The sequence below is a fragment of the Indicator indicator genome, chromosome 1 (genome assembly GCF_027791375.1).
Source record: "Indicator indicator isolate 239-I01 chromosome 1, UM_Iind_1.1, whole genome shotgun sequence".
NCBI lineage: Eukaryota > Metazoa > Chordata > Aves > Piciformes > Indicatoridae > Indicator > Indicator indicator.
Window position 1 is genome coordinate 131,129,998 of NC_072010.1, and position 14,590 is coordinate 131,144,587.

General features: G+C 48.6%; 1 protein-coding gene across 2 annotated transcripts in view; it reads right to left on the bottom strand.

The window, feature by feature from the left end:
* GLRA2 (glycine receptor alpha 2) overlaps nt 1–14,590 on the bottom strand; it is a 101,780-nt gene that overhangs the window by 14,549 nt on the left and 72,641 nt on the right. For both annotated transcript variants that reach the window (XM_054390967.1, XM_054390977.1), the window contains exon 8: nt 7,904–8,053. In XM_054390967.1, coding sequence (XP_054246942.1) covers nt 7,904–8,053 — 150 coding nt within the window. The remainder of the gene's footprint in view (nt 1–7,903; nt 8,054–14,590) is intronic.

Here is a 14,590-nt window from a genome sequence, read left to right on the forward strand (position 1 = left end):
CGGGATTGCTGGTACCTGCCCCAGCCTAAGGCAGCTCCCAGCTCGCTCCAGGGGTAAGGTCTGGTACTGTCCCTAAAACAACTTCCATCTCTCCTGGCAAGAATAAAACCTCCCTACAGGGGAACTGGATTCTTGTTTCGTAGCTGAAGGAGGGGAAGGTTTGTGGGATTCGGGAGAGTCAGGCTGGGCAGCAGGGATTGCACAGCAATGACATAGAAAAGGGAGACTTGGAGAACACTCCCTGGGATGCCACATGCAACAAAACTATCTGGTGGCCTCATGTGGGGTACAAAACACTCAGGGAAGAACAGGGTCCCACACAGTGCCTGATGACAAAACCACCTCCTGCCATGGTATCAGCCTTGACATTCAATCCCAGCCACGCAGATGCCCATGAGATGACTTGCCAAAGGGAAGAGCAGCAACAGCACAAAGGAGGGAGACCAAATCAGTCTCTCTGCATCAAAAAAGCACAATTCATGTACAGGATTTTTACAAGAAAATAACACAACAGAAGTCACAAGAGAGAGTGAACAAATATCAAAGAGCAAACAAGAGGCAGACAACAAGCAGACATCTCCAGTACCTAGGAGCAATAGAAGAGGAGCTCTGGAGCATCTTCAAAGCCTTGTCAGCATTTGGGGAAAAAACATCTTTTGTGCCAGCTTGACAAAAAAAGAGTTATTTACAAACAGGGAACATTTTCTGTGCCTGCAAAAACCTTCCCTCTTTGGGCTTTTGATTGCTCTTTCTTCAGACTCCTGTTTGATCCCTATGAGGAGTGCAGTTTCTGCTGGCACCCTGTGAACAGCCAGCACAGGTAGCAGCGAGGGCAGGGTAATGAAAGGCCAAGGCAGCAGCAAAGGCACAGAAGAGACTCCACCCTAGCTCATGACAGACAAATGTGGGACATCTCCAAAATAAGGAACATACCAGCAGTGCTCAGAGCTGCTGTGAAGGTAGAGATGTGAGAGGGCAGCACTGATTTAGTGCTTCACGACTTCGAATGTGTTTGTGTCATGCAGCAAGTTACCTTCTTTTCCCCCATTGTTTTTGCTTCCTTGCTCACATGAGCTGAGGACCACCAGCAGGCTCTCGAGCACCATCTGAGGGATCTGAAGTGGCAAGAGGAAGCTGGGCTGTGCTGAGGCTATTTGTGTCTACTCTTACCTGTGTAACTGTACAAACATGACTAGCTCAGGTCAGGAAAGCAAACAAGCACAACTAACTCTCCTCCTTGCTCTTTCAGCCCTGCTCTCCTAGCAGGCACAGTCACTGAGCTCAGCACTGCTTTGGCCATGACAAATGCTGAGTGAGCACTGTGAGCAGGCACTGCACCTTGCCAAGGCAGTACTCCTCCTGCTGCTGTCACCTAACACAGAGCTGGGCTTGCTTCTGTTTCTTGATTAACCTTGCAAAAGGTCTTTCTAAACTTCTAACACACTTCTCACTCCAGAGTGCGCTCCTGGCAGCGCCAGTTGTCAGATGTGCTCCCGGTCCTTCAAGTGCTAAGGGATTAATCTGAACAACTAGCAGCAAGTGTAAGGGAAGTGCTTCAATATCTCCTAAAGCATCACCTTGTTCTGGCTGCTCTTTCCATGAACAGTAAAGGCTACTCATCACAAGCACACCACCTGTGGAGCTGCCAAGTCCTGGAGCGCAGGAGGATGCATGAAGGATGCATGGCTGTCACCAAGAGCTTCCTGCACCAGGAAGGGCCATGGCCTAGCATGGGACAGCTTTTTCTGGAGCTTTATCCTCTCCAGATGGAGCTTCCCACAGTGAGGAGATGCAGTGGCTGCTGAGCAGCAGCCCCGTGGGTTTCAAAGCTCCATGGCTATTTAACTGCCAAGTTTGGACAACAGCCAGAAGAAATGTTCCTCCCCAGTCCCTTTTTCTTCTGACTGTAATGCAGCAGGGTTAGCTTACACAGGGGGCAAGTCCATTGTGCCAGAGATGTGAACCTGAAGAGCCTAACCCAGTATTTTACTTGCCTTGCAAGAATTTCTTGAGAGCCTGTGATAAAGATCTGTTGTTTCTGACAAGGATCCAACTTCCTGGGGTCTGTGACCAGAAATTTGGCCATAGATAGCTAGGTTAAGATGAAAGCAAATGCTACATGAGGAACACGTTGACTAGGCTGAGAAGTCAAACCCCAACACTCAGAGTATGTGGAGTTTTGAGGTGTTTATTACTTCACTGCAACTATCCCAAAGACCACCTCATGTGGTAGCAAAGAAACTCTCCCTCCCCAGCTATCCATCCACTCCTAGTTGGCCAATTATGTATAAACCAGATTAGTGTTAACACACAAAAAAACCAAACCCAAACTCAAAAAGGCAGAAAATCAGTTTGCAGGAGAAATCCCCAAGTACAGACACCCATGTCACAGGGAACAGCAGCTGGCACCTGCAGTGGGTCAAGTGCCATAAACACATCTAGTCATTGAATCAGACTGAAAGGATCAGACTCTGCCTGATCAGCTTGCCACAAGCCATGGCTGTTGACTTGGGCAGGAATGACTGAACGTTATTTACCCTCTGGAAAAAAAACAGATAGAGGAAGTAATGACTTCAGCAGCACTGCATGAGAGCAGCCCAAGAGCTGGGTGTCACTGGAGCCTTGATGCTGCTCAGAGCTGGGAACAGCACGAGGCTCCCGCAGCCCAGCACAGCCAATTTGCTTTTGCACAATGTCATTTGGACAACATCATTACAGAATGTTTCACAATTAATTACCTGCAAACAGCAGCTTCTATCCCCTGTGGAGAGCAGGATTAATTGGGTCAGCTGTAAATATGCATTTCATGGCTGCTGTTGTTGAACAATTGTCCATCTCACCAATGTGCCAGGTAATGTCATACCACTGGTGTCCCACGCTCTGCAGGGTACACACAGCTGCCAGGCAGGTAGCAATACAGGGACAGAGCAGAGCTGCTGTGCCCAGCCTGTGTTATGCCTGGCTGGAGCTGCTCAGCCCTTTCATTCTCCTGCAGAAACACTAATTTCTATTTACTCAGGTTGAAACACTCTGCACTGGAAAATGAAGCTTGAGACAGAACTCAGAGCTGGTAGCAAGTGTCATGATGACAACCCTGGCAACGTGGAGTCAGAAACTGCTCTCCCAGGCCTCTCCTTGGCACTGCTTTTAACAGTGTCTGAAACAGAGCCCCTTCTTGGTACTGCCTTTAACACTGTCCTAAACTCAGCCCCTCTCCTTGGCACTGCCTTTAACACTGTCCTAAACTCAGCCCCTGTTCTTGGCACTGCCTTTAACACTGTCCTAAACTGAGCCCCTCTCCTTGGTACTGCCTTTAACACTACCTGTCCCAAACTGAGCCCCTGTCCTTGGTCTCAGTGGTACCCATCCCAGATGTCACATAAAAAGCCATCTCTGGGATGATGCTATGCACAGCAGTGTGCTGTGACTCATTTTGACAGCTGATAATCACTGTTTTCAATGAGGGATGATTGAAGCTATGTAAACAGAGTTCTGCTTCCCTGGAAACTCATCATGCTCAACAACAAGCATCTCTTGTTTGATTTCTTGACTATCACATATCATGTTTTCAGAATAAGTTCTTTTCTTCCAGGCGATTTGACACTGTGCAAATTCAGATTTGAACACAATGAAACTCTGCTGCATCCTCAGCACCACCAGACTCATGGCTCCTGCAGACTGTACTCCCTTTCTGCATCAAGCAGCACCATGAGCTACACTAAGCACGTAACTAGTGTGTCCACTAAGTGTTTCCAGCAGATCCAGGAAGGTTCTCCTCCCCCTCTACTCTGCCCTGCTGAGATCCCACCCGGAATACTGCATCCAGTTCTGGGCTCCCCAGTTCAAGAGGGACAGGGATCTGCTGGAGAGAATCCAACAGAGGGCCACAAGGATGCTGAAGGGACTGGAGCATGTGCCTTATGAGAGCCCTGGGGCTGTTTAGTCTGGAGAGGAGAAGGCTGAGAGGGATCTGATCAATGTCTATCAATAGATGAGGGCTGGGGGTCACGAGAGAGGGGACAGGGACAGGCTCTGCTCAGTTGCATTCTGTGACAGGACAAGGGGCAATGGATGGAAACTACAGCACAGGAGGCTCCACCTCAACATGAAGAGGAACTTCTTCACTGTGAGGGTCCTAGAGCACTGGAACAGGCTTCCCAGAGAGGTTGTGGAGTCTCCTTCTCTGGAGCCTTTCCATCCCCATCTGGATGTGTTCCTGTGTGACCTGTGCTGGATTCTATGGTCCTGCTCAGGCAGGGGGTTGGACTGGAAGATCTCCAGAGGTCCTTTCCAACCCCTCACATCCTGTGAGCCTGTGATCCAACCTTTGGCTTTAGAGATCTGTTGGTCTCTGAAAGTGCCTTTGTGCTTCTATGCAATGCTCTGAAGACTGCAGCACTAAGAAGAACAAAAGCCAGCAGAAGCAAAATGAAAGTGTCAGGGGTAAAGGCTCACAGAGCTGGGAACAGGATTTTCCTTGATCTGGGTCTCTAGCTGCTACAGGCAGGCATCCTGCTCAGGTGTGACTTGGTGCCTACTGTTTCTCTCCCCACATTAGCAAGGAGTGATGCAGTGTGTATATATACATATATATCAATAGTCAATCACTCCTCTTTACACTGTCACCTCTTGGGTATGCCATTCACAATAACCTCTTGATTCAGTGAGCAATACCCCAGCAGGTCCAGCTCCTTGCTTGTGAGGCTTTTCATGGCACCACAGGCTGTGCTGCACATACACATTCTTCCCTTAGGCAGAAAGGCACCGAGCTGCAGCTATGGTAACACTGCTCCAGAAACCTCTGACTTCCTATTTCTCTTCTGATGCACTTCTGTGGTGGGAATTGTCCATGGGAAATCAGGACTAGTGCAGCTCCAGCTCTTAGGGGTTCACAGCATGGCCCCAGCTGCATGCTGCCCTGGCTGTGTGTGCAGCATCCAAATGCCTTATAGATGCTAACCAGGCCTTACACAAACCTTGGCTGGGTTACCAGCCCCCTGAGACTGACCAGACACAGCTCTGAGCACTTGCTTGGGCTGGTTTTGTAGTGCTATGGCTTCAGTTTCCCAGTGGCCCTGCAGTAAGCCTGGTCACATCCTCTAGAGAGACTGAGTGTTGTGTTTAATGTTCAATTTGGCACAGCAGAGAGTATCCTGAGTGAAGGTCCTCTTCTACTGCTTGATCTGATAGCTCTGCAAGTGAACAGTTCCTTGCACTGCAAACCCTCTATCTTAGTTTTGCTGTGTAACATGAACTGTGGGGGGTTTGCTTTGCTCTTGGAAGCTGCCAGTTCCCTTACAGTGCACACAGTCCACTGAAATCAATCTGTGCACTCACAGGGTTCTACAGAGCTTGCTCAAAGCCAGGGGCCCATTACAGCTCAGAGGCTGCTCAAGCAATGTTTTGGTTCTGGGAAATCAGATCCTGAAAGATTTAAATCTTGAAGTGAATACATTTCATTTCTTAGCCACCAGTACCAAGCACAGAGAGCACAGTGAGCTAATTCCTCTCTCCATCACTGATTCTATTGCCTCCACAACTCACCCATAATCTGGATTTATCAGCTGCTATCACATTGCCTCTGATCTCCTATACATTACACCATGTAAAAGATTTCAGCCTCTTGGCTCTTCTCCAAGCAAACAGAAGCAAACCAATGAAATACATTTTTCCATTCACAGTTATTCATACACCACTAAGCAGGGCTCAGGGCATCACAAGAGGAACACTACAGGTTGATGGCTCAGGAATCAGTACCAGACCAGGGAAAATGCATTGCGTTGTGCATACCAAATGGTGTTGGAACGCACTGGTCTGAAAGATGGCACAAGGGGGATTTACTGCCTCGAGGCATTTCCCTCTGCTGCTATCCCCCCATCACCCTGTGTTTGTACAGGACCATGCACTTTCCTTGGGAGGTTTGGAACGGAGGTAGCACAGGCCAGCAGGGGCAAAGGCACAGGGAGAGGTGGCAGGAGGGTACAACATGAAACTGCTGCTCATGCTGGGGACAGGGCTGTGTGCTCGGTGAGGAGAGTCAGCAAAGAGAGCACAGGAGGCTGCCGGTGATGCCATCAAAGCAATCCATTTGCTGCTCTCTGGCATCACTGCAGCAAAGGCCTCTGCTGCTTTCTCTCTGACTCAGCGTTACCCTGGGGCCGGGGCAGCCGCTCTGGTTCCCTGTGCCGTACGCCGAGGGCTCCGTGCTCCGCAAGCCGTTCAGGCGCCGCACCGGCTCCGCGCTCCCACTGCCCAGGGGCACAGCCTGTGCCTGTCCCGGAGCGCCAGGCAGGCAGCACACAACACAGAGAGAAGAGTGCCTGGTTAGAGAGGGCCACCACACCAAGCGGCAGGACAGAATCCCCAGACAGCCCCAGGGCAGAGGGGCAGAAAACCCCCTCCCGAGGAGATAGCCTCAGTAGCTTTGTTCCCTGCTTTGGAATCCATGCCCTCAGCCTCACAGGGCACACTGAAGCAATCCTGTGCAAACAGGAGTCACTGACTCCAGCAGAGCATTCCCTCCTGCTTAGGGAAGGCAAAGAACCCATGCAGCAGCTGGCTTAGGACAAATACAGATCTTCTGGTGAGCTGTTTTAAAATAACTTTTTTAATGGCCACCAGAATGAGCAGGTGACTAAAACCACTTCTATGGGCCAAAACCTCATTAATTTTCAGTGATGTTGTTGATGACCAATGGCCCAGTGGGGGCTGTTTGTCTATTTTTTCATCTCTAAAGAAGGTATTGGAATCTAAACTGAAACTGCAGACCCCATACAGCAGCTTCTGCTGCTGCCATGCTGCCCTTGGAAACACAAACTTCCAGCAGCAGCGTGTCTGGAATGTGTTCCTGCAGACAACCAAAAGCATTTCCCTCCCTCTCCTGTAATCTAATCTTAATGGGAATCTTGATTCACCTGACAATGATATCAAAGCAGGGAGCACACTGGATTGCCTCTCAGAGCAGCCATCAAGTATTACATTGGCTACAGAGCACTTACTAGACAAACCTGACAGAGCACAAATGCCCTCTGCTATTGCTGTCATCCCTCTGGCAAAGAGAATCATTATTTGTGGCTAGAGGCACTCGTGCAGCTCAAGCAAATATTTACTTCACCTAAAAAACACAAACCCCTCACTCTTTCTACCACTCCTGAAAGCCAGAGATATAGGGAAAGAAGGAGTAAGACTCTATAGTGGTGGAAATGATCATAACTTCAATGTAATGGCTTTTCCTGTCTATTTCCTATGGGAACATGAACAGGCTTCCCAAAGACATTTCTAGGCAAATATCCACGTTCAAACCAGGTCTCTCCGATAGGCCAGTTGCTGGTACCAAACGCTGTGATAATGATACTTGCCAACAGGCCATTTGTTCCAAAACTGGAGTTGGTATCAGCAACAGCTGTCAAGAATCTAGAGAGGAAATCCTCCCAATCCTTCTCTTTTTCAAAATGCATCTCTCCTGGCTTGAGCTGTGCAGGTGCTCAAAACCCAGGGCAGACCTGCCAAGCACTGCCATGGGCTGCTCTAAGGCACCTCCCCTTTTAGCAGCACCAGTTAGGGCAGCACAAGAAGAGACAGGCATGTGCTGATGCCAGCAAATAGGGCTGATGCCATACTGTTCCTCTCTGTGCCAGTGCTTCCAGCAGTTCCTCACCCACTGGTGGGTGCCACACAGGATTTGTAAAGGTAGAGCTGCCTCAGGCACTGCCAGCAGAGAGCAAAATCAATGACTCATCTATGGACATTTACTGGTGACTGCTTCTCAGCTCTTTATCCAGGAGTGAATCACTCTAAAGGAAACCTTAGACTGAGACTCTTGCAAGAAAGGTACTGCAGCTGCACAGCAGCAGGCTGCCAGGGAAGACTCAGACTTGGACACCCCATCAAAGAGCAGCTGTACCTTGTTCTGTCTTCGCTGCCTCCTCCGAAGCCTCAGGAACTCCTTGTGCTGCCGCGACACGAAGTTGACTGCTGCATACTCCAGCAATGCAGCAAAGACAAAGAGAAGGCACACAGCCATCCAGATGTCAATAGCTTTCACATAGGAGACCTGGGTAGAAACAGGGCACAGCTTCAGAAGCTGAAGAGGATGACGTGAAACAAGAAACAGATTTCTGCACAGCGGGAGTCACATCTGGTCCCTGGGGTGGGAGTCTCCTGGGGATTATTTGGTCACTGGCCTATAGCAAATAAACCAGCCAGCTCTGAGGGGAATGGGGGAACAAAGAGTGCACAAAGCGTGAACCTGCAGGAAAAGAATCAGCATTGGTTTAACAAAGCACAAGAGCCCTGAAGATCACAATTACAGCTCATCAGGCAGGATACAGATACAGGCTGTAGTGCAATACCTGATGGAAAGTTTGGAGTTATCACCTCTTCCACCTTTGGGGAGCCAGTTACCATGGTGATTAGCTATCTGTGACTGGAATAAACTCAAGGTACTCTATCCCATGGCTGGATATGACTTCACTAAATGTTTGAGCCTAGCTGCTCAGCCTTTGTCCAACAACTCTGTAAGAAAAGTCAATCTTCATAGATACTGTTTATTACAAATAGCCAAACACCATCTGCCTCTGTTCTAGCAGAGCCTGTTCTGGTTTGAACTGACTGCTCCACAATCAAATCAGATCTATTACAGCACTACAATGTCACAGGGGTTTATCACATCACCCACAGTGGGCTAGGCAGTAGCAAACGAATGAGCTCCACACTATGCACATCAAAGGTGCATTGTCCTTCATAGCTGCATTTGGGCTCTGCCTTTCTTTGTAGTCTTGCAGTTATTAAGCAGAGATCTTATGATTAGGCAACAGGAGGTTGTCTCTTGGTTATCAGCTCCTACATCCAGGGTGGAATTAGAATGATCTGACTTTTACTGCCTACACCATACATGGGAGCCAGCTGCCTAAGCTGTGATATAAATATTTGTGCTTACTTTGATATAAATCTTTCCATTTCAAGCTGAAAGAGGAGAGATTTAGACTAGATATGAGGAAGAAATTAATTACTGTGAGCATGGTGAGACACTGGAACAGGTTGCCCAGAGAAGGTGTGTATGGCTCCTTCCTGGACATGTCCAAGGCCAAGTTGGGTGGGGGTTGAGCAATGTAGCTTTAGTTGAAGGTGTTCCTGTCCATGGCAGGATGTTGAAACTAAAGGATCTTTGAGGTCCCTTCCAACCCAAACCATTCTTTGAGTCTATGAAATCAAGGAATGAAGAAAACCAGGCATTTCTAGGATGCAATGCATTTGGACTGTTCTAGAGGTCTTCTCCAGGATGAGATTGGTAAGAACCAAGCAGTGCTGCTTCAGCTGCATGTCTGTAAAGAGCTCGGAGTCACTGCCAAAGCACAGACACCGATGCCTACAGGAAAGCATCACACACCACCACATCAGGTACCTAGCCTCCTCTTGCTGATCCAGCAGAGCACAAGGCTCCAGCACCAGCCCAACCAGTTCTCTGGAGAGGTCTCAGGTACCCAGGGTCACCTCAGCTGGAACCACCATAGCACTGATTCCAGATAAACCAAATGGATGACAACGCACAGGCTGAGGTGGAAGAGGATTGGGCAGGCTGCAGTGGCACTGTGGATCTGTGCTTTTCAATCAGACACCAAGCAGGTGTCCCACACCTTAAACACTGTACAAGTTACATCTCTGCTGAGCAGCTGTGAGCCCCCAACAGCGCTCCAGAAACCCTGTGCCACAGGCTGAGCCGCAGCAGGACCCAGCTCACAGCAATCTGTGCAAAGTTCAGCTGAGCTCACATTTTTTGTCACCTTCCCTGAAGGGACAACTTCTTTTCCTTTACAAATGCCTTTAGGAGATGTGTTAGACACACACAAACAGCTGTGCTGCACTGCCAGAGACAGCACAATGCAGAGAGCTAAAGCCACCAGCATCAGCACTTCTGACTGTGCCAGTCCTGTCCTAGTGAGGTTATAGCAGGGAGGACACAAATTACCAAAGGAAGCCCTGAGTTGGCCTTGCTGCTTCTTGCACAGTGCTGCCATGAATGGTATCCACACAAGTGCTGAGCCAGCTGGGTTATTTTAACTGCAGCCTGCTGGCCTGGGCTCAGAGGATGCCAATGCCATTGGCAGTAGCTAGCTTGGCTTATTGTTCAGCCACTGACATAGTGTGGCACAGCTTTCAATGAGGAAACAGAGAGCAACTGCTTCCAACAACACACAGACAACTAGAGAGGTCCTGCCATGAGTCAAGCTGTCCCCTTGGTTTTCAAATCACTCCACAGAATTCCATCTGTGTACTCCCAGCATGTACAGAGTGATGGCTCCTAAACCCCAATCCACCTTCTGAAGCCAGACCTATTTTCCAGCCACCCCTGTGCATGGAAAATGACCTGGATCTGTTACACCAAGCTTAGGAGGGCCTCACGTTTCTAAAGGAGCCCTGAAGGGAGTGCCCAGGTCGCATACCTGCTCTTTGGTTTCTCATGCATGTACCAGGCACAGGTGCAAGTCTTCAGCAGCAGAATAGGAAGTGGCTCTCTGTGGCGTGCCCTGAGCACAGGCAGGGGCAAGAGGCCTCACCCCGGAGCAGTCCCTGGGGCTGGATCTCACAGGGAAGCAGCAAGCATTAGGTCTGCACGTGCCAGACACCTGCTCTCCCGATGCTGTAGCTCCACTGCAGTGACTCCCCTGCCAAGGAAATGCCTTTTTCTAGGAGCTTCTCAGCCATTCCTCACTTATCTCCACAGGCAGCTCTCTGCTCAGCAAGCTCCAGTGTGCATCTCATTCCTAGGACCTTATTTTCCCTTTGCACTATACAAGAAGCCTTTCCTATCTGATTTTCAGCTAATACTGCTGAGTGACACACCCATGGTAGCTGGGGTCTGCCAAAATAAGCAACTCATGATACCACAGGACACCCACTGCTTGGGACCTGGGTGGATCTCCCACCAAACTCAAGCCCACACCTTCATTGGCAGGGCAGAAGGCAAGTTCTGCAGTAGTGCCACTAATTCAGAGCTGGCACTGTCAAGCCATCAAGCACAAAAGGAAAAAATAGTGATGATTGTTTTTGTCAAAGGTATTTGAGAGGAAGCCTGCAGCCCTGGCAGCATGCTGGCTCCACTCCCCTTGCAGTACTTCCAGAAGTGGGTATCTGGAAGTTGTTTAACCTTACCCTGTTCAGAAAGCATGAGAAGATTTTCTTATCCTTTTCTTCTTCAAACAACTGCTCCATTTTTTACCTCACATTGCAGAGCTTCCTCCCTGGTGTTGTTTGGAGGAAGGGGATTTAATGGCTCCCACCCATGAAAAGATGACTGATAATAATTATCCAGAGAGGTTGTAAATGCCTTAGGGACAGCTAATGAGGGAACTTTTTCGGAGTGAGAGCTCTCTGCACCAAGCCCCAAGTATGATAACGCTAAGCATAGCAAACATGACAGAGCAACTTTTTTCCCTGCAAAATGCTCCTGATTTGTGATTTGGCCCATCCCCATTATGTAGATTAAAGACCATTCTGCTCTGTACAGCACTGCTGCAGCATCAGTGACCCCCAGGGAAGCTCCTGGCAAAGCTAGTCCAAAGAGGATTCCACTGTCCATGAAGCCTGGCAGTTCTTTCCCAGTTCTTTTTCTTTCAGCACTGTGTCTCTCTCACAGCTTCTCAGCCAGGTGTCACCAGCAGAACCAGAGAGGCTCTTGTGGCAAGAAGCTGCGGGAAAACGCGGCCATGGGTCCTGCAGCTGAGCAGTTGTCCTGTGAGCTCTACTTCTACTGCAGCACCAGCCTTAAGAGGCTGTGCAACTGCCTCAACTCTGATCCTGCCAAGGAGGTGTGAAGTGGAAGTGAAGGCACCTCCATTCTCTCTTGGAATTCTGCAGTGCAAAAATAACTTCAATATGCAGAGCAGGGTGCTCAGTCCCTGTTACAAACCATGCACTCACTTATTTTGGTTGCTAGCCCTCATAGAAAATAACTTTGACTTGTGATGTGAAGCCCAAATACTCTGCCCTTTGCACAGTGCACACATCTGAGACTTCCTCAAATAGGAACGCTTTAAGCTGGTGGGAAGTGCAACAGCTGGACATTAAATCCTCCTGTGCATTAAAAGAATCTTTTGGGGAAGAAAGTCTCAGGGAATTTTTCGGATTGGATACATGGAAATAGATAATTTAAGGTCAGAACTGAAACAGGAGTTATGCAAAACTGCCTCCCAGTAGAAGCCATTTCTGTTGCATTGAATTTCAGTATTCAAAGAAAAAAAAACCAAAAACAAACATTTCCATGGAATTCTGTTATCACAAAAATGACTGGATTTTGTGTCTTCAAATTTTGGATTCACAAATGAATGGATAGCTCTTTCCTGTTTATCCAGCTGATGCTGCAAGCACCACTCCTGCTTTCATCACATTTTCCAGGCAGAGAGGTTTCTGGATGAAGAACTTGCTGCCAGCTGCTATGACAAAGTTTAAAGTATTTTCCTTTTGTCTCACTCTGGATCTTTGTTTTCCTTCAAGTGTTTCACTCCCATCAAATGCTGTAATTCTAAAACAAATTCACATCAGAAAATTACTTTCCCAGTCCTAACCCTGTCTTTTGATATTACTCTCTTGTTGCAGCACTTCACAGTTGATTATCCTTCACACCATGCAATTTTAGAGGGTCACAGCCACCTGTCTGGGTAAGGTCAGCAGGACTTTGCATCTTAGAGGACACGACGGCACAAACCAGAAACTGTTTAAGATTCCATCATGTGCAAAATTAATGCCTGGTAAAGGACTCTTCATGGAGTGTTCAGGAGAGGGCAAGCAAAGAACAGCTCTGGGACCATCTGTGCAGAGGGGACTGCTTCTGCAGGGGAGGAAATTAGAATGAAGGGTTTGTGTGTGGTAAAGGTTTGCCCCTCCAAGGCTTTAGTGTCCTGTTCTTTCCATACTGCTCTTTGCAATGGAAAAGGCTAAGGTCAGAGCTACTCTAACAGTGTGGGGCAGAGTTTGGCAGGAGCAGGTTCATCAGACAAGCCCTGTGGAAGCTGCAGGTGTCCTTCACCAGCTCACTCACTGCACTGCTAGACAAACTGGGAAGGCAACCATCCTGGCTGGTAACCTTTCCTCTCCAGGTGTCATGGGGTGAAAATCAAGTCCTAGATGTCACACTTGGGAACAAAGCTACTACCCTTAGAGTGAAACTCCTGTCCTGAAATCACAGAATCCTAGAATGGCTCAGGTTGGAAGGGATCTCAGAGCTCAGCTCCTCCAACCTCCCCACCATGCCCACGGACACCTCTCAACTAGACTCAGCTGCTCAGGGCCTCATCCAGCCTGGCCTTGAATACCCTTAGGGAGGAGGCAGCCACAGCCTCCCTGGGCAGCCTGTGCCAGAGATAACTGATTTGATTTGATTTGATTGTTGGATGAATAAAAAATGTCAGCATTTGGTGACAGTGAAACAGTTTTGTCCCAGTTATTTTAATAAAACAACTCTATTTTTTTTTAATTGGCAGAATACATTGTTAAAGTCTTTTTCCTTTTTCAGGAACATCTCCTTCAGCTTCCCTTTTTAAATGGGATGTGAGCCACTTTCAAGAACAAAACAAGAAATAGTGAATTTAAAAACACCAAAACAAACTCTCCCACCCTCCCTCCATTACTTAGACTCCATCTGAAAGTCTCCACCTCACTCAGCAGGGACTCAGAAGTTGCTCCAGTCACTTGGAATTGCTTTTTTCAGTGAATAAAGTATTCAGCCCAAGTCTGTGCTCTATTTCTCTCCCTGGTTCTGCCAAGCCAAGCCAGGAGACATTAAAGCTCCCACCCACTGCTAAGGCAGAACTGACCACTGCCTGCACTCCAGCCAGGCAAAATGTGGATGTCATTTATGAGTTGGTGTTATTTTTTCCTTCAAAGATGAAGAAAACCTTTCTGCAAGTCCTTGAAGATGATCCTGTAAGTTAATGCAGTTACAAAGATACTCTGAGATGGACCACTGGGCCAGGAGCAGAGAATGTGCTCACAGCTGGGCAGCAACAGTCACTAACAAAACTGAGAGCTGGGTTTGGTGTGGCTGCCAGTCCCAGGTGCTGCAGATACAGCAGAGGCTGCTGAGTGCTGACTGCCAGTTCAGTGCTACCCCCAGTGAAGAGTGTCAGCAAGATGCTCCCCACCTTCAGAGTGGGCCTGGCCCCCAAGAGAAAGCAGGTATCATCCCATACCTCTGCAGGACATGGCTAGCACATGAGCCAGACAATGCAGGACTGAGCTGTGGTGCCTCCTGCAGGTGTGACTGAAGGAGCACAGAGCACTTTGCCAACCTGCTGCCTGGCTCATTACACACAAAGCAGCTTGTGCCCAGCCCAAGGAAGGCCAGAGTGGCAAACAGTCCCCTTCAACAGGGGCTGTGTCTGCCCTTGCTTTGTGATCCTTCCTCTCAAGCAGAACATTTCCACCTTTGGCAGCAGGAGGACTGGCTATTGGGTAGCTGAAGCCTTGGCTTCCCTTCCCAAGGGCATCTGGAGCACTGTCACGTTCCTCACGTGTCCCTTTGTGCAGTCACTTGGTGTGGCTGCCTCACAGCTCCCATTCCTGAGAGTTCATTCTTTCTGTGCAGGAAAGTTTA